This window comes from Aquila chrysaetos, chromosome 16 (assembly GCF_900496995.4).
Source record: "Aquila chrysaetos chrysaetos chromosome 16, bAquChr1.4, whole genome shotgun sequence".
NCBI classification, from domain to species: domain Eukaryota; kingdom Metazoa; phylum Chordata; class Aves; order Accipitriformes; family Accipitridae; genus Aquila; species Aquila chrysaetos.
Window position 1 is genome coordinate 14,901,331 of NC_044019.1, and position 19,671 is coordinate 14,921,001.

The following is a 19,671-nucleotide window of genomic DNA, read 5'->3' on the forward strand; positions in this document are numbered from 1 at the left end:
TCCAATTCATAAATCAAAATTGTACTGAAATTGCTCCTTTAAAAGTCAGCGGTATGCTCTGCATTGGGAAAACAGACAACTGTGTTTTTGTCATTTGGTCTGCAGCATCTCTGCAGGATTATTCAAAGGATGGTTGAAACCTTCTGAATACTTCATGTGGAGGGGTATGGTGGCACCAATAATTTTTGTACATCAGTTAAATAATGTGGATGCTTATTTTTAATAATGCTATTCAGTTAGATTTGGCATGGTTCATTATGAAAAACATTAATTCTTCTGCTGATGTAGCTTTATATTGGGATTTTTTTTATTTGTGCTGTATATCTTTCCTGAAATTTATGTGCTTTTGTATATGATGTGCCTGTTTTTGTGGCTTGCTTGCCAATAATCAGATTACTTCATTGCTTGGTTTGGTGGTTGTTTTGTTGTTGGTTTTTTTTTTTTTTTTTTTCCCTTTAAAAGAAAATCTACTTTATTGGCTTTTTTAAAATCAAACCAAAAAAAAGTTCATGAAAACATTGTTGTAATGCATGTGCTTTGAAAGGGGAAGTAGTAAACGGAATACATGCTGACAAAAAGGATAACCTTAACTTTTTTTTTTTTTTTAACTGGATTCTGCAGTGTTCCTGCGTCTTCTAACAACTTCCTTCTGAGGCTGTTACAGAATTTTAATCTTTTTGCAATGAGAAAGTGCATGTTCTGGTAATTCCTATTGTTTACCCTTAAGGAACAGTTTTTTAGTCATTAGAAAGAATTTATTAACACTAGGATAGCAAGTAAAAACAGTTTACCTAATTCTATTTTTAAACATTTTTAGCTTGTTTTTGCATAGAAATGCAAAAATAACTAGTTCCAAACTAAAGCTCTATTCTTTTCACAGTATTAGGGGTTACAATCAAAAATGTGGAAAGCTGCTGGAGATTTGGGTTTATACATGCTTTTAGAGAGACTCTGTTGAATGTATAAAGGCTAAGTATTTGCAGTCTTTGACTAGCCCTTCTTGGATTCTTAAAGCATGTTCATATAAGAAGTACTGTCGTAATTGGCACCAAGTAATTATTGTTTTGAAAGTCTTAATTGAGGCTTGGCTTGGATTACTCGTGGAATCTCTGTTGTTTCCTCTATAAATTCTGCTAGAAATTGGTGTTAAACTGCAGGGGAAGCTGGTAGAATTCCGAAGATACACACCTATGCAACAGATGCACTTGCCTGCAGATACATACATGACTTGGAACTCATACTGCCAATAAAACACTTTTCAGAAACCTTTCTGCTCTCATTCTAGAGTCTGGGAAGTATGACAAGTTGTGCTAGCTGTATTTAAAAACAAACATACCCTCCCTCTTCCCACACATGCGTGTGTAGAAATGACAGAACTTAACATTTGCATCAGCATGGAACTAGAGAACTTGTGAGGAAAAAACAACGTGAAGAAAAAACCCTGCTGGATTTGTGGAAAATAAGCATTAAATGTCTTGTCAGAAGACATGTTTTGGACGGTAAGGTTTTACAAAGATGCTGCTAGTACAGTAAATATTTCCAGTGGAGACCTATCCAACAAACCAAGCAGTAGATTCCAGGGAAGTTCCATTAAAACGTCAGTGTTACTTCAAATTGGTAAAGCTCTTGGATAGTACAATAAAGGGCCTGTTGTAGTGTAAAGTATTTGCAGTCAGCCTTATTGAGACAAGACAATGATTGCTTTTGTTCGCATGTGTAATGTAAATGGCACTTTTCATGATGTTTAACTTCAGAATAACTTCAGGTGCCTTCAGAATGGCTTTGGAAAATAATATCTTCAGCTAAGATGATTGATTATTGACTAGACTGTACTTCATGGGCTGGATATTTTTCATAATAGTTTTCTAATTTAACACTGTAACTTCTTTAGAAAAACACTTGTTTGAAACATTTTAAATCATACATGTTTTTAATGGTTTTGAACTATTAGAACAGTGAATGGTGTGTTTATGTGCTGCCCAAGAAATTTTTACTTTTTGCAATTCATAACAGGAGAGGGAAAGAATTAGTGGAGGGATGTATACAGAATGTGAGTGACGGTTCCTAAACATATAATGTTTGGACATTAGCTTTTCCAAGAAATTGTTAGGAGATTACTCAGCTGTATACTGGTCTATAAATGAGTAAACATTAGTCCCCACTTTGATTACTGTATTACTTGGTGTGGAAAAAATACGGTAGTGATCAAAACAAACAATATAGCATTACAGGATATAACTAGAGCATGTCTGCTTTGTGGTTTAAAGCCAGGGCCAAATCCTGGGAATGTTAATTTGGCCATGATGCACATGTTCTTACTTGCAGTGCTTTTGAATATGTCATGTGCTGCCATTCTATTGCAGACAAAATTATTTGGTGTAGAGAGTACAGTATCTCATCGTAGGCATCACACTTTTGTAAAATCCTCTATGTGTGACATTCCAGGTTTTTGGAAAGAAGGAAGAAAGGGAGAACAGTTTCATTTAACCTGGAGAAAGTATCCGTTTGACTGGAACTAAATATCTTTGCGTGTATTCCTTAAATATATGAATGGCTTGCAATTTCTGCACTTAAAGTAATGGAACAAAACCAGAACAATTAATAACACCATATATATCAAAGCTTTGCTTGTTTATAAAGTCTCTCCTAACAAATATTTAATATATAGGATAATAATGAAGTTGTTAAAACGAATAAAAGTTGTTTTTCCTATTAACTTAGCACATGTATTTAGTTTTTTTTTCTACTTACCTCCACACTGTTTATTATATTTGGCACAAAATAAGGTGACTGTACTGTCTATACACTAGCTATATATACTATATATATATATATACTAACACACTGTGGGCAGTTGTGTTTGTTTACTGGCCTGTTTCCCTCATGGTTGTTATGGGAGGGGATATCTTGAAATGTAACAGTTGATGTCCGGATTGGTTAATGAATATAAACATTATTTGGTGATGATTCAGCCGGTGACCTTGAGAGTACCTTTTTAGAAAATGAAATTTCTTTAACTGTTAATGTTCAAACTTATCATCCATTTTGAGGCATTTGTTTAGGCCTTTTATTTTTAAGCTAAATAATGAAATTAGGTGATAGATTGCGTGTTCCCACTTTTGAATTTTACTAGAGTTGGGCTTCTCTCTATACTTAAAAAGATCAAATTTATGTAGCTGAACTACTCAAGGTAAGCAAATAGTTACTGCTGTTTATTTCTGAAGAATGTAATAACCATATATGTTTCTTAGGTAATTAGATCCTAGTCTAAAACTTTGTAGAAAGATGGTACCTTGGTTTTGTATACTTGCAGTTAATTTTATGTAGCCGACTTAGGCAAACCGTCTTGCCGTGGTTTAGATTAGTACACCTTACGGTAGTACTGATGTGCATGTTTGCCCTGTCTTACCTCTTTTAATGTCGTTGTGGTATGCTTGTTGCTTTGTGCATGAGGATTTGCTAGGTCTGTGTAATTGTTACAGTAGCTGAGATTTTGTGTGACCATAAATTCAGTTGCATCATGTGAATATAATTAACTCTCATTATGTGTGCCTCATAAGTTCCATTCAGTTATCTGAGTTGTAATCAGCTGAAAAAGTAGTGGAGATACTGTATTCAGCAGCCACGCAGAAGAAATGTAGGAATGTGTAAACAGTGGTCTGATCTGTGTTGGGAAGTGCTGGACCTCAGTGGCCAGCATTGAGTAGCTCGCCAGGACAAGAAAGCTGAGAATGTAGCAAAGACAGAAAAGGTATTAGACTGTGACTACCTTTAGAAGGAAACACACAGGAAAATGTTACAATGTAAAGGAGTAGGATGTTTTATAGCATTTCTTACTTTTGATTCTGTAGCTATGGATGTGCCCGTTGCTCTCCTAAAATGATGGCTGAAGTGCTCATCTCTTTAACTAAAAGTCAAAGTTGGCAGCTTGAGAACCTCATGTCTTGCTTGTAACTAAGGTACTGAATTTCAAACTATACTTTTGAGATCTCACCACCCTTCCCTCCAGTGAGTCGTCCCTGCATATGAAGTTTTGCCAGAATGTGCGTCATCCATCGTGATGGGTTTTCTACCAAATTACCCATAAATAGTGAGTATTAGCAAATGCATGTAAAGATAGGAGGCAAAAATTGTGTGGGAAGTAGAGGAAGACTTTAAAGAACCAAATGTTTACTTGCAAACTAATAAACTAGCATACTTAGATGATCTGCTGAATTATAATTAAAGGCTTTATTCTGTCATCTTTAAATCTCACGGCTTGACTTTTTCCAGAAACTGTTTTTGTTCTCTGAGGTAAACCCACAGTGTCTCTCTCTATCTTTTCCTTTTATATGAGCTTTTAACAATAGCCTTTCAAGTAGGCTGAATCTGCTGATGGTTGTGAGAAGTATTCATAAGTGAAATTTTAATGGATGGAAAACGAGGAATGCTAAATAATGGGTCACTCAAATGAGTCTACAGAAAAACCTAAATGTCTTGAAAATTAGTGTAGTTATACTCTCATAAAACCTGGGCTTGTTACAGGATCATTTTTGTATGTTGTTACATTCTGGACATGCATTTCTCCTGCAGTTTAACTTTTCTCAAGTATGCTAGGGAATATATTAAAACTGGGAAAGCTTGGCTGTCACAGTTCTGCATTTTAAAACAGGATATTTTTATAAAGGAAACATAATTTCTGTCTATATAGAAAATATCATACTTTAACACAGCCAAACACTTTGATAAAGAGTTAAGCTTTCACGCTATGTGGAAATTGTATCAAAGCCTGTGGCTGCCTGTGTAGTTCTGGATTTTTGTAAAGGTCCGCAATAAGTGGAATAAGGGACAGAAAGATATTTGGGGAATTGTCTTTAAAACAGTGTTTTTCTATTTTTTAACTAAGCTTTGGACAGTTTTTATTCATGCTTGTTACATTTTTCTATGCATGTCTGTTGGAAAAATAAAGTGAAAGTGGGAGGTATATAGGGTAAGATTTATTTATCAGGCAGAGTATTTGTTATTCTCTGTTTGTTTCATGTTTTTTTCCCCTCTCTCTTACTACCTTCGGATTCCTCTTCTCCCTCTTACCCCCAAATTTTTTGATTAATAATGTTTTAAACAATGTCATTCCAAACTAGTTATGTTTACTCATTTTTTCCTTCAGTGTGGTGACTAAATGCTTTTTTGCCCTTTTTTTTTTTTTTTTTTAAACTTTGAAGTTTGGACCAGCTCCTTTAAATATTCCAGGTGACTTTGTTACAGATAGAATCAAATAGTCAAATTATAATTCAGTGTACTCTCCCCCCCATGTGTATTTGGAAGTTACACAATGTCTAATGCCTTCCTTTTGTAAATCCTTTCCAAGTTGGAGTCCTGCTATACATGACTACTGTACTCCCTGCTGATCTAGCACAAGCTGCAGTCCTGCCTTAGAAAAAGGATAAATGCTCCTTGGCTAGGCTTTCTTGTGATGCCAATTTAACCATTTAAATGAGTTTTCAGATTTGGCATAGATTAGTTCTAATGGTGTCCACTTCCTTTATGTTCTTGGATATTCCTAACATAATCTGATCCTGAAAGCTGTAATCTAAAAGTTATTCTCTTCAGTATCGCTGTATCCCTATTTCTATAAACCTCTTCCCCATCATATTTTTGTTGCAAAATATGCTGCCATAGCACTTCCTGAACAGCATTGAATATATATATTTATGCATATATATTTAATTTTAATTTTTTTGTACTATATATGCAAGTTTTATGAGAGAGAAAGTTCCAGGTATTCAGTGAATGTTGCATAGTTGTATGTGTATCAGAATAAATACTGTGTGATTTGAGGGTATTCAACGGTATGCTGATACTGGCTGAAGAACAATAGCTATTGATTTAATAAATTACTGCAGTAATTACTATTTTAGCTTATAAATCTTTTCAGTACAGTCTGAGAATAAGCAGAAGAATTGGCAGAATACTTACATACATAAATATATATAATATGTATATAAATACAGGTATACATATGTACATATATAAAAGATTAATCCCAAATTTATTTTTTTGTCCTATCCATTACCAAGTTTTACATTTAGAGACATATTTTTACACTAGAGTTCATAAATACAGGTGTCTTAACTTTTAAATGCTTTTTAATTGTACTGCAGTCTGTTTAACATAAAGAAGCAAAGTGTTCCTGAAGAACGAGGTAGGATCACTTTTAACCGTGCTTCTTAATTGTTGACTGTTACTTTAGTAGAAGTATCATTTTGGTTCTGCCTTTTATCGTCTTTCATTCCTTATGCAATGTTATCCAGTAAAATTGTGTTCTAGGACTGCTCTACCTTTTTACAGTGGGTAGTTTCTAGGGATGTCTTTACCAAGAATGCTGAAAACATGTTCTTAGTATTCTTACGGGGTTTCTTACCCCGTAAGAGGGGAGAGAGAGATTGTGCTAAGGGTGTCCAGAAGCCGTGTATCCTGATAGGACCATGAGATCTCAGCTGCCAAAAGGCTAAGTGTGTAAAGCAAAGTGTCTCTATTCTGAAAGCTATGCTGTCCGTCAAACCGTCCCTGGTCTTGCAGGTACTGAGGTTATTTTATGATTGCCCAGTTAGCAAGCTCAACAAAATCTGTGATGTGATATGCTCACCCATGGCTTTTCTGTGGTACTTTAATGCATGTCTTGTGTACTTGTTATGGTCTTGAAGCTATTAGCTAGAAATCATATACAGATTTAATTTTTGTCCAGCTGTAGATGTCTGTAACAGGTGACACCTGAGAAAGTCACTTTCAGGTTCATTTATAGGTAGCAGAAGAAAGGTATTTCTTGGGCAACTTCATCTATCTTAAAGTTGACATCTGAAAAAGGTCAGATGAATTGTTTGCCAAAATTCCCTTTCTTTCCACTGTGAAATGCAGTGGACTGCAATGCAATGACTAGCACAGCTATTGATGTTTAGAGATACAAGAATAAATCCCACACCATGTCTTATGTGGAAACTTACTGTGCAGTTGCTTTCTACCAACTTGTTATGCAGGGGGAGTCTGGTTGATGGGTAGGTCTTTTGGTACAGGACTAGAAAAGTCGCTTACCTCTAGCTGTTCTGGGTAAAGAACTTTTCTTAAATGCTTTCAGTAAAGATCCTAAAATTAATACCTACCTGTCAATTTCTGGGCTTGTCGATTTGGGTCTAAAGAGAACTTTTGCCTTGTTAGACAGTGTTTTCAGCTTTCTACTAGTCTGGGGCTGATGAAATAACAAGAATTTATAAAAGAAAACAGTAGTGTTGCCTTTTTTAAAATTCATGTTATAATTTCAAAGTGGATAGTTGCTTCTGTGTTGTAACATTTCCTGGGTTTTTCTTATTTAGTTGAGATACTCTCTGGGATTAATCAAAGTTTTGATTCTAAATAGAGTCTGAACACAGATTGAGATACCTTGCTGTTTTTCAGTGCTCAGTTTGACTCTAAAATGTGTTCTGCCTGTATACAATTAAGCTATTCAACAAAGTCCCTAGTTTTGCTTCTCATTTGTGACAATAGCTGTTGTGAGCTTTCAAATTCCGAACAGCTAACAACTGTCAGCAAGAGTGTCTAAGTGAAAGACAAAGAACTACAGGGATTAAAGTTCGCAAATCCATGAATAAAGCATTAAGGGTACTGCAGTATCTATTTTGAAAGTTGTATTATTAAAAAACTCTTCTCCACTTTTTCCTTCACTGCAATAGGTGTCTTTGTTTACCGTTTACAGGTTATAAAATGTACAGGGAGAAGAACCAAGACTTTTGAAAACAGCAGACCTTGGGTAGTTTTGTACTTTAGTCTTCTGTTTGGTACTATTTCCAAGTCCACTCCCCTCACACCATCATAGGCCTATGCATTGTGTATTCTGAGAAGTTTTAAGTGGTGCCCTGAAAAGTTTCTTGTTGCTTCTTAAAACTTGGAAGGAATTTCTTTCTTAGGTTACTGTTTTTATTAGGGGGGTATTATGTTCTTGGTTGAAGTAGCTGTTGCCACCAGTCAGTGGGCTACTTATACCCAGTGTGTGGGAGTGAAAGAGTCAAAGGAATAAGCATGCACCTGTTTCTGAGGATTTCTGTAGAAATAAAGGACAAGAAAAGTAAATTATGTGCTTTCAGAACTCTAGGTCATTAAAGGTCTAATCTGAAGCTTGCTGATTTTGGTGAGCTTTGGATTACTGCATGTCTGAGTTAGAGGCCAATTAATTCAACTTCTTCACTTTCCTTAGGAGAAGAAGGTGTGAAGTCTTATCCTGATTGCTGTGGATGAGAAGAACACAAACTGACTAGCTAATAAGTTTCATAAGGGGCTTAAATTAATCTAAGAGTGAGCTGTCAGTGAAAGGGATGCTAACATTTCCACTGTATCTTTCCTGACCAGTCTTGGAACACTTGTTTAGCAGCCTGATGCTCCAGCTCACTTCTTTGATCTAGCTGAAAAATGCATCCTATGGGAGACTGATTTCAACTGAATAACTTGCCCTTCACTTTGCTGCATGGCTGCACAGTCACGAACACTGGTGCAGAGAAAACATTGGGAAGGCAGGAGGTGGGACTGTTCCTTTCAGTAGTAATGGGATCTTAGTTGGACTTAAGCTCTTTATAAAATTATACATTCAGTGAAACTGCACAGCAGATGAGAATTAAGTAGAGCACATTTTAGAGATTTAGACCTCCCAAGAGACTAGATATTCCTTGAAATTTGGCAGTTGTCCTTAAAGAGTTTGTTTTATACACTTCCCATCTGAAGTAATTAATTTTATTTTCCTTTTCTTTTTACATTCATTTTCTTAAATACCTCTTACCTAACCTTTGCTTTTTATGCCTGTCATATCACTGAGCAGAACTAAAACATCTCCAGTTAAATAAAAACAATGTGTAATTAAAATTGAATAGATTTGCCTGTGAAAGCTTACCTTGGACTTCATGTGAACTTTGAAATGAAGTTACTATGCCAAAAATCCTTTGACAGAGATAGGAAAAATTAACAATTTGCTAAACAATATCTATATTTAAGCTTTATTGGAAGAGCATTAAGCTTTTGTTTTAAAAAACGGGCGCTTTACAAATGCTTATAGGCAGTGCATGTCTTGTGGAGTTTTGAATACAGATATGCATGCTTTTAACATAGTTTAGGCTTTAAAGTATCATTTATGGAGTCTGAGTGTTATATAAGGGTATGCAGACACCCAGGCTAGATCACTGATATATTCTGATACATATTTGTCATACATAGACTTTCCTGGGGAGATGTGATGGTGCTTGGCACTTAAGTTTGTTTTGCTACCCTTTGAGATAGGGAAACTGAGTAAATTTTATTTTCAAGAACTTTGCAAAATACCAGGCCGTTGTTTTGGTGCATGGAGAGTTACTTTTGCAAAAAATTGGATATTTTTGTTCTTTTTTCCAAACAAGAAATACAAAGAAACATTGAAATCTCCAGCTGTGGTGGGAGGATGTGGTTTCTGCAGGGACACCACGTACATTCCATCTCATGGAATGCACTTGGTATGACATTTAACAAAATGTGTTGCTTAACAGCTTCGAGAAAGACCAGCTTAATTGTAAAGATGTATGCAATGGAAGCCCTTCCTGCAAGATGGCATGCCTTTCCTACAGTTCAACAGAGGACATTTATTGCCAAGGTGGAGAATGGGATTGTGCTGCTGGAGAGTGTTCTGAAAGTATTTGTGGCTTAAACCGAATTATAGGAGGCACGCTTCTATGTATCCCAGAAAGCAGAAAGGTTACCTGACCATATATAGTTCCTGGTGAGCAAATTGAAATGGTTCATTTGAGTAAGTGAGATGAATTGTTTATTGTTCTTCAAGTTTATGTAGTCAAGTTGAAAGCTGCAGCTAATCTGCAGTCTTCTACTGTCTGCTTTTTATGCTAATATGGTGTTATTTCCAAAGGTCTAGGAAGGAAGCCTGTTACTGAGTTTATTGATCTTTGTGGTATTGACTAGCTGCAATGTAGTTTCCACAGATGGCAAACCAAACTCATATTTCTAACTTGAGGTGGTGAATTTGGATGTTGTCCTATTTCTATTTCTTAATGAAATCCAACAAATCATAGGAATTGAGAGTTGGTTTTTGTTGTTTTGTTTTGTTGTTTGTTGGGGATTTTTTGTTCTTGTTTTTTTATGACATACGTTAAGCCCTAAGAGTTGTATTTGACAAAGTGTGTAGATTTTTGTGGTTTTGGGAGGGGAGCAGTTGGTAACAGTAACTCTCTATCTCCAGAAAGAAACTATATGGGTAGAATGTGGTGGTGATTATGGCATGTAATCAGTGAGAGATAATTACGCATTCAAGCTCCAGTGTATCAGTTGTGAGGATTTCTAAATAATAGAATACTGTCTAATGTAAAAGTAAAAATTTTTTATAGGACTGATGGATTTCCTAAAGATCTGCCTGTCATGCACTCTGTTCTCTGCATTTCTTCCTCACTGGAAATATCAGATTGTAATTAATGCAAGATGACTGTCATTTTAGGTGTCTCTATTTTGATGAGGGGCTAGAATTTTCAATATCACAAAAATAGTTCAGCAAGAATTGAATAAAATTACAGAAGTAAACAAGACAATCAAATTTAGACAAAATCTATCTTCAGAAATGGCAGTCAGGAAGAGTATAAAAATTGATGACTAAAAGTATGTTTTAAAGAATACAGGTTTAAGCCAAGAAAATTTCTTGGATGAATCTGTAGAATACGATGGTGTATGGTTGTATCTAGGGTTCATGAGTATTTCTGAGATATTAGGAGAACAGCAATACTGAAATAAAATGTAATTTAAAAAATTCTCATCCAAGCCTGTTTTAGAGGAACATAACATATTTTAAAAGTAGAAATAACTTCTAAATCTTCATACTTCAAAGAGCTCAATGTTTGTACCTCTCTCAGATAGGCAATAAGCATCAACAGTGTAATTTTACTTTTGCGTTTCTGTCTTTGTGAAAGCTTCATCTTTATTCTGAATAGGAACACTCAGCTTCTTGAAAATAATGGAAACGTGCTAGCCTTCTGGATAGTGCAGCCGAAGTACCAAAGGAGATCTGTGTGTGAGGAGGGTCTTTTGGGAAAACACAGAAGCTGAACCTTGTTGAAACTGATTTTTGTCAGTCCTGTTTCAAGGTGATGGGGACAAGGAACTTCTAGTCGGCAAAGTATGTTGAGGCTTCTGTAATTGTTTTTGTCAGCCTGTGCTTTTCTGCAAGAGCATGTCAGTCCTTGTTAGTGAACCAGGCTATTTTGATGTGCTAGTTTGTGATTTTGAGACAAGGGCTATCTGTTGCTTTCCCCTGCTTTTCTGGTACTGCTTGTTCTAGAAAACTTAAAGGTGTGTAATAATCTCTTAGTGTAGATTCTGTTTTTAGTTGTTTGTTTTCTGCATTTGCCTCTTGTAATGTAGTGGAGATGTCAAGATCTAGAATGAAAATTGTGTAATAAATAAATTGTGTTCAACTTCTTCACCAGGACCCATAGGTCCCTTTGTACAAAGCTGTTTTCTAGCCAGTTGGCCTCCAACCTTTACTGCTGTATGGGCTTATTCTTTGTTGAATGTCATGAGGTTTCTGTCAGCATATTTCTCCAGCCTGTCAAGAGCTCTCCAAGTGGCAGCCCTGCTCTCCAGTCTAGTGTTGTTTAAAACTGTCTTTTGTAGTAAATTTAGAATGCTTATTAAGCATAGCTTTTGGTCAGCTTTTGCATTGGTTTCCTCTTTAGTTCTGTGTTGTGAAGAGTGGCTATAAGAAAGTATGGTAAATCAGCAGCCTTAAAGGCAAGCCTGAATTTTAGCGTCTTATTGCATTAGTACACAAAGTGCTCATCTATTCTGTCTCAGTTTGCTTATATAATGTAGTACAAGTATGGAACTTTGTAAATTTGACAAACGCAGAAGGTGAATGCTTGGCATATAGGATTTTTTTTTGCGCATGTGTTCAAAGAAGGGTAGAGAGCTCTGTAAGAGAGATGTTTGTTGAAATCTTCATTGTTCATTGTGCTTTTCTGAGTATGACCTAAAATATTTGTAAGTAAATATTTAAGCTTTAAAAAAACTGTTTTGTTTTTTTCAATCAAACCACTGTTACTGAAGAACTCTATTACTGTCAGTCATGCTATAGTAAAACTTCAAGCCAAGTTACAGTCAAGTTAGAAATGCCGGTGCAGACATTTGTAATTGTCTTGCTCTAATTCTTCTTCAAGACTTTACTGTGCTTGGCTCAACTAGTTAGTTTTACGTGCCTGTTGATCTTCATTGTGAAGGACTATGACAGCTTTGTGAGAAAATCATCAAATAGCCTTTGCTTGTTTATGGAATTTGCTTGAATGGAAGTTTTTGCACTGCTTATGTCTACAGTTTAGATGAGTTGCTTATTTATAAGAGGATATGTATTAAATTAGAGGAATGGAAATGGGGCATAGATGGATGGGGCAGTTGAGAAACAGTGAAGCCAAAGAATTGCACTTGTTTTATTTAAATTCATGTTGAGCTACAGTCTCTACAAGGTCAAATTTTGAATTTTTGTTGGGGAGGAGGTTAAAAGAACACACAAAGGAAATGGTTAATGTTTAAGAGTTATGAAAATCTTCTGAGTAAAATGCAAAAAAAGGTTATTTTTAAAATAGCGTATTTGTGGACCTTATTATAATTTGTTGTGGAGTATAGGAGAATGCCTGTAATCTATGGTACTTATGTAGAATTGCTTAACAATTTCTAGATTTACTGGGCTCTGTCGTAGTTTAACCCCAGCCAGCAACTAAGCACCACACAGCCACTCGCTCACTCCCCCCGCCATGGGATGTGGGAGAGAATCGGAAGAGTAAAAGTGAGAAAACTTGTGGGCTGAGATAAAGACAGTTTAATAGGTAAAGCAAAAGCCACGCATGCAAGCAAAGCAAAACAAGGAATTGATTCACCACTTCCCATCGGCAGGCAGGTGTTCAGCCATCTCCAGGAAAGCAGGGCTCCATCACGCGTGACGGTTACTTGGGAAGACAAATGCCATCACTCCGAACATCCCCCCTTCCTCCTTCTTCCCCCAGCTTTATATGCTGAGCGTGACTTCATATGGTCTGGGATATCCCTTGGGGTCAGCTGTCCCAGCTGTGTCCCCTCCCAACTTCTTGTGCGCCCCCAGCCTGCTCGCTGGTGGGGTGGGCTGAGAAGCAGAAAAGGCCTTGGCTCTGTGTAAGCACTGCTCAGCAATAACAAAAAGATCCCTGTGTTATTAACACTGTTTTCAGCACAAATCTAAAACATAGCCCCATGCTTGCTACTGTGAAGAAAATTAACTCTATCCCAGCCAAAACCAGCATAGCGCTTACTTTTTGTTTATACCCAGGTATTTATATCTGTTTCCTGAGCTCTTCAGGGCCTATTTTTAATCTCTTGAACTATGAATATTAGGAACATCTTTTTAAGATGAAAGCAGGCATTCTTAAGTCTTACATGATTCCAGGAGCTGGGGTCTTAATAAAGATGCTAAATATCACCTGTGTTTGCAAATGGCAACTTTTAGCTGCCTGCCAAAACCTTTTAGTTTGATTAAAGGTAAGGCTGGCCCAAAATATTGGAAATGTGTATCTCCCTGGCAAATGCCACTATACGTTACTCTTCTTGCAGAAGTGCTAATGAGCAAGTGCCTCTTAGCCAAATATATTCTAGTGTGATTGTTCTTGTCAGCTGTTCTAAGGCCAAGTCTGGTACTTATGTTGGATTGGTTAAAAATATATTAATGTTTCATTTAACATAATATTTATTTCTATCATAAGTAAGAGCTTAGCGAATCTATCCTCTCGTCCCCCCACTCCTGACAAATGCACTCATAAGAAAACCCATGCAAGTCAAGGATTGTGCTTATGTGCTTTGGGGCTTGAAGGGGCTCTATAAGCACTATGTGCTACCATCCAAGTATAGCATTCACAAGCCTTCACTGTCATCCCTGGTCAGCCAGGAAAGGTGATTCTTCGTTGTGAGAACAATTAAACACTGGAGTAGTTTGCCTAGAGGAGGGGTGGAATCTCCCTTGCTGGAAGTATTCAAGACTCAGTTTGGATGACCCTGGATCATCTAATCTAAGGCCTTGCCTTCAGCAGAAGGTTGGACTAGATGATTGCCTGAAACCCCTTCCAATCTAGGCTTTTCTATGTCTCTCTGATTCTTCACTGGAAAAGTGTAAGGCTTATACAGCAAAGTCTTCCTCAGATTAGTTTGGGGCAAGATTTTGGGTATTGCTAGCTGTCCTTTTATGGATGAAGCAGGGATTTCTTCCTTTCTCTAGATTTAGTTTGATCATCTGAAGCTTTTAAAACATCCTTCTCTCAGCAGATCAGGCATCCTGGCTGTATGGGTTGAACTGCAACAAAATGGGTTTTATACTTCTGGGATAATATAGTGATTCCAGAGGAAGCTGGGATTCCTGACATTCTGGACTTAGGATCATATCAGAAGAAGGTATATTCTTAATGAAATTGTGTATGATAGTTGAGGCCCTACTTTGCCAGCAAGAAGAAAATACCCAACTTATGATGCCCTTGTCATTCATGTGGTTAGAGGGGAGGAAGGAGGAGATTGCAGTACCATTGCTGGAACCAGATTGATGGAGGCAGGAATTCATGTCAGATTTCTTTGCTGGATTGAAGAGACCACAGATGGAAGATGATTAGCACTTGGTGAGTTTTTAATAGATAACCCATGTATGTTAAAAATAATTTAAAAAAAAAAAAAAAGTTATTTCCTAGCTGAGGAAGACATCATTGTGTGTCTGAGACATCCAACTGGACAGATGTTGAACTCTCGTGATCCAAGAAACATGCATTGCCCAAGTAGACCTTTGTGTGTAAGTAGACTATTGTGGATGTAAAGCAATTTTTTTCAGAATCTAAACAGTTTTTAAGTATTACATAATGTAATTATTTTTTTCAGCAAACTAAACTGTGACTTGAAGTTTTAAGAATTTGCTGACCTCTGCTCTACAGCAATGCTTGTTAGCTCTCGCTTACTGGCAGTTTTAAGAAAAAAAGAAAAAGTACAGTTAAATCCTAGTTTGCATAGTAGCTTAGCATGGCAAACTCTTAACAGATTATCTTCTATTATGCTACAAATCAAAGACTTCTTTTGAATATTCTTGATTCAGAAGTTTTGAAGTTCACAAGTAGGTGTTTGCACAACTGAAGAAGTTTCATGGCTTCAGAGGTATAGTAGAATCCAAAATATTTATCAATGTTACAAACAGCCATGAATTCTTTCCATGAACAGTGTTATGAAATACTAGTAAATATATGAATTAACTTTTGTTTCTAATTTTTGCAGACAATAGGCTGGTGTCTGCAAGCAGGTATTGACTCAGTCATGTCTTCTAATTTTCACCACATGATCTAAATTATCTCACTGACTGATTAATCTGCATCTGGTTTTTTATGGTTGTTTGGGCTTTTTTTTTTCTTCCTTTTTCCTGTACCTACCAAATTGTGTTAGAAATAAAGAAATTGTGGGAACTCTGTTTTAAGTTCTGACTTGCATTAACTAGTGGCAATCTGGTATCTGTTGGTCTCCTGCCATTCCTGTTGTTTGACGAAGGCAACTTTCCAGTCTCTGGTATTTGTATTACTGGTTGGTTGGTTTGTTTTTAAACAGAGCAGTCCTACACCCTACAAAATAAAGGGTTGAATAAGCTTCATGTTAGTGCATGTCTACACTGTGCAGTGGATTGAACATGAGGCCCAGCTCATACACCTGTGTAGCACAATGCAAGTCAGAGGCATTAGTTTTCAGCCAAAAGCAGTATAGTCATGTCTGCATGATGATGTGCCTGGGCTATCAGATGTCTTGTAGTGTTCCATCTTCAGTCAGTCTGGTTCAGACACTAATTTGGCTTGCTTTAGCTCAAGTTTCTCTGCCTTGTGCTACGTTTTACAAAATAGATGCGCCCTAGCTTGTTGCAAATGACAGAGTACTTGATGTGTCCTGATCTCTTCCCCAGATACAGGAAGTCCTTTTTACATGCACCTATTTGATGTTTTCTAAATCTGGATTATCTAGAATGGTGCATAATATTCTTGATAAAGTCTTGCCGAAACACTTACAATTAAAGACTGCTTAAAATGTTTCCTTGTCTCTTCTGGAAATACCCGTCATGATGTATCCTGGCATTGAATGCTGTCTTTTTCATTGCCATATTATACAATGGTGGCTTACGCTAGGGTACCTCCTGCTTACCGATCAGTTTACTGTCGGACATACATTATGCATTATTTCTGCATTTTTGTACTTTCAGTTGTTAGGTCATGGTTTGGATCTAATTTTGAATGTTCTATTTCCCTTGCTTTTTAAAACTTCAACTTTTTTTATTTTAAACTTTTGATTAACTAATTATCTCCTACATATGAAACCTTTTGTCTGATAATTGAAAAAAATTTCTTCATGCTATATTTATTGCACAGTTACATTTCTGTAAAAATTAGTATTTTCTGCTAGTGTCTAACAATGAGAGACAAGACTAGAGGAAAAAATAATTTGGGAGTGAAAGTTTGTCTTGCCAACTACACCTTTCTATTGTATTTTTTTTCTTTTTTAATTGACAGGCTGTCATGCAATTCGTCTTGATTCTTTTAAGTTAGTTGTAGGCTCTTCTGTCACAATATGGCCATGAATATTTCATTATATGTTTGAAGAAGTGCCTTGCTGAAAATGGTAGAAGTCATGGTTTCTAATTACATCTGGGTAGTTCTTTCACATAACTCAATTGACCTCATCATGTTTCTTGAATTAAGCTAACATTACTTAAAGGAACAAAAAGCTGTAAATTCATATAGGACTCCTATTATTACATTGTTGTTGTTATATAGTAATGCACACAAATGTACATACCAGCAGCAGAGTCTTCGATTTCAGGCTGTGATTTTTAAACCTAGTAACTTTTCTTTTAGATGGAGAACTTTGCTTTTTCCTCTGCTTGATCCATTCTGTTTATTGCTGTTGATAACGAGGCAATCCTCTTCTGAAGCTCCAGCTGTTCCCAGTTTTTGTTGCTCATTTGAAAAATGCTGTTAGCAGAGGAAGTGTGGTAAAGCTCTGCTTTTGTCTTGGCCAGAATAGGTGTACTGTAAGGGTGTATGGAGAAGAAAATGGGAGGTTTCTGGAGGAATAATAATTCTGTTAGAAACAATAAATGTTTGGGAGATGGGCTTTCATTATAAAGCTATGTTTTCTTTGATGTGGTAAATGCTATGTAGTGAGTACGTTGCTTAAAAACAAAGATGCTGCTGGTTCTTTTTAATCTTCTTATTGTAAACCCTCAAATTAAGGTATGGTCAGTCTTTTCAGTCAGTGTAATCTGAGTCTGATTTGAGAAAATTGGTGTTAACCACCTGCCTTACCACACTGGAAATAAAACTGCCAAGACACGAAAAGAGGTAGTTAAGGAAAAGCTTAACTACAGCCAAAAAACCTTCACTGCTGCTTTTGGCTGTTACATCTGTGTGCAGGCATGTTTGTTTGCTCTGTCCAGGAATGCCAAGTCATGTGAACTGCGAAGTCGTACAGGCTGTAGTATTGCAACATGTGCTGTGAGTTAAACTTGCAGAACGAATACATCCATTCTGCATTTCATGGATTAGAAATGCATTTCATTTGTGTTTCTTTTAGCTTCTATTTTATCTACAATAGACTGATTTTTTTTTTTCTTTTTCCTTCTGACTGTTTGTTCTTTGAGTCTTTATTAACATCTAGAAATATGGTGAGTGGCAGTTTATCTTCAGTTTGATGGAGTCTCAAGATTGCTTCCTTTAAGCAGTTGGCGATTAATCAAAGATGGTGTCAAACTAAAAACTGTAAGGTTTTTAGGTATATTTAAGCACGGCTAGTCAGTAATATGAAGATGAAATAAAGAAAGATGTACTTCTGATGTTTAAACTCTGTGTAGGTGTTCTAAGAGAGAAACAAGTGGGGGCTTAGTGCACTTTTAAAGGCTGTAGACAGATATGAAACTTGCAACTGAGCAGGAGATTGAGTTTGTCACTCATTCTTACTTCTCTGTTTGTTCTCCTCCAGGAGTTTACTGACCCCTTGGATCAGCCAGCGTAACTGTGTGTATTGTCTCTTCCTAACCTGGTGTCTCAGTGATCTGTGTTACTTTATACTCTACTGCATGGTTTTAAAAAACTAAGATTATTTTGCTAGAACTGAGTTAAGGAACAATTACGTGTACAGCTGCGGTGGCTGATCTGAGGGGGACATTGACCTTTCAAAGTGTGAGGTGATGAGCTTTTGCAGGTATTAGCCTCAGCAATGCCTCGCTTGCAGCGCAGTCTGAAAAGAGTGAATTGCACTAGTAATAGCCTTTAAACAAAGTCTTCCCAAGCATGGTGATCTTTTTAATCTCAAACCTATTCTTAATCAACGCAGACTTAATTGATATAATTTATTTATAAGCTGAAATCTGTGCAGATTTTGAACTGAATGCATTTCGTACCTTATAAAAGTACACAACTGGCTATAAATCTTTGTAATTTATATACTGTGGAAGGTCAGTAAGATAAAATGCAAGATTTTCAGAATCCTTCTGGCCAGTTTTGAAATGACCGTTACTTCCAAGAAAAGAATGGGGTCTTCAAAGTCATGGTATTGTCCTCTTTGTAATAAAGAAACATTAAAAGCAAACAGAACTCAATGGAAGATCATTCTTCAGGAGAACTTCATGGATCTTGATTGAAGCCTCAACTTAGTGATTCATGCAAATGCATAGATTGTGCAGTTGTCATAGGCTTTTCAAAATAGAATGTACAAATGATACAAAATCTAATGGAGCATATGGGGTAGGTGCATAAAATTATATGTCACTTGTCAAAATACTCTGTAGGGTGGTACATCTTTCTTGAAAAAGAATAAATTGTATGTGTGAAGTAGAATAATACTCCTATGGAATTCTGGGGACTAAATAAGATGACTGTCAAATAGTGTAGAAATGGCAATGTGAAGAGGGAGAAAATTAGTGAACACTATTTCTAGAGCAGTTGAGATCTCACTGTTCTGTATGCGTAGGAGTGTGTATTGTCATTTAGCACTTCATCAGAATGGTTTATGCTGCCATCATGAGGAAATTTGATTACAAGTAGCTGTTTCTACACTGTGGTACTTGTTCATCATTTAAACATGTTAAGACTGTTGAAGCTCCTTTTAAATTTCGTTGAGCATGCCCACAGATTTAGTAACATATTTTGGATAATTAAAGTAGTTAAAAAAAAAAATCTTTAAGAATCTTTCAAGCACAAGCATTTGGAAATAAGGTGAATTGTAAAAGTGAATCTGGGTAGGTCTGGTATTCAGGTTTCTGTGTTTTTGATGATCTTTATTTTTCTTAAAGAAATCCAATGAAGCCTGGAGTATACTTATCTTTTGACATTTTGAATTAAAAACCACATGAAATTTTCTGTAGTCTTCTAGATCCTTATTATGCTGGTTTTAGCCTGCAATGCAAAAGGAATAATATTCTAGAATAACACATTTATGATGTGAAGTTTGCAATATATGTTTAGGCTGAACAAACACTTGGGAGCTTCTGTAATGGAATTGCACTGCTTTTCTCTATCTTAGATGGCAAAATTAATCTGTTGGAACACAAGTAAACTGGGAATGGCTTTGACATTTTGGGATGTTAAAACAGGAATAAAT

The 19,671-nt window shown here is 36.3% G+C and overlaps 1 protein-coding gene across 9 annotated transcripts in view; it reads left to right on the forward strand.

Annotated features, from left to right (window-relative positions):
• PLEKHA7 (pleckstrin homology domain containing A7) overlaps positions 1–19,671 on the forward strand; it is a 167,425-nt gene that overhangs the window by 20,884 nt on the left and 126,870 nt on the right. Inside the window, exon 1 of one of the 9 annotated variants that reach the window (XM_030038792.2) lies at positions 9,538–9,640. The exons of 6 other annotated variants lie outside the window; for them this stretch is intronic. In XM_030038792.2, the coding sequence (XP_029894652.1) occupies positions 9,570–9,640 (71 nt within the window). In that variant the 5' untranslated portion in view covers positions 9,538–9,569. 2 more of the 9 variants (XM_030038793.2, XM_030038796.1) reach the window with 2 other exon arrangements.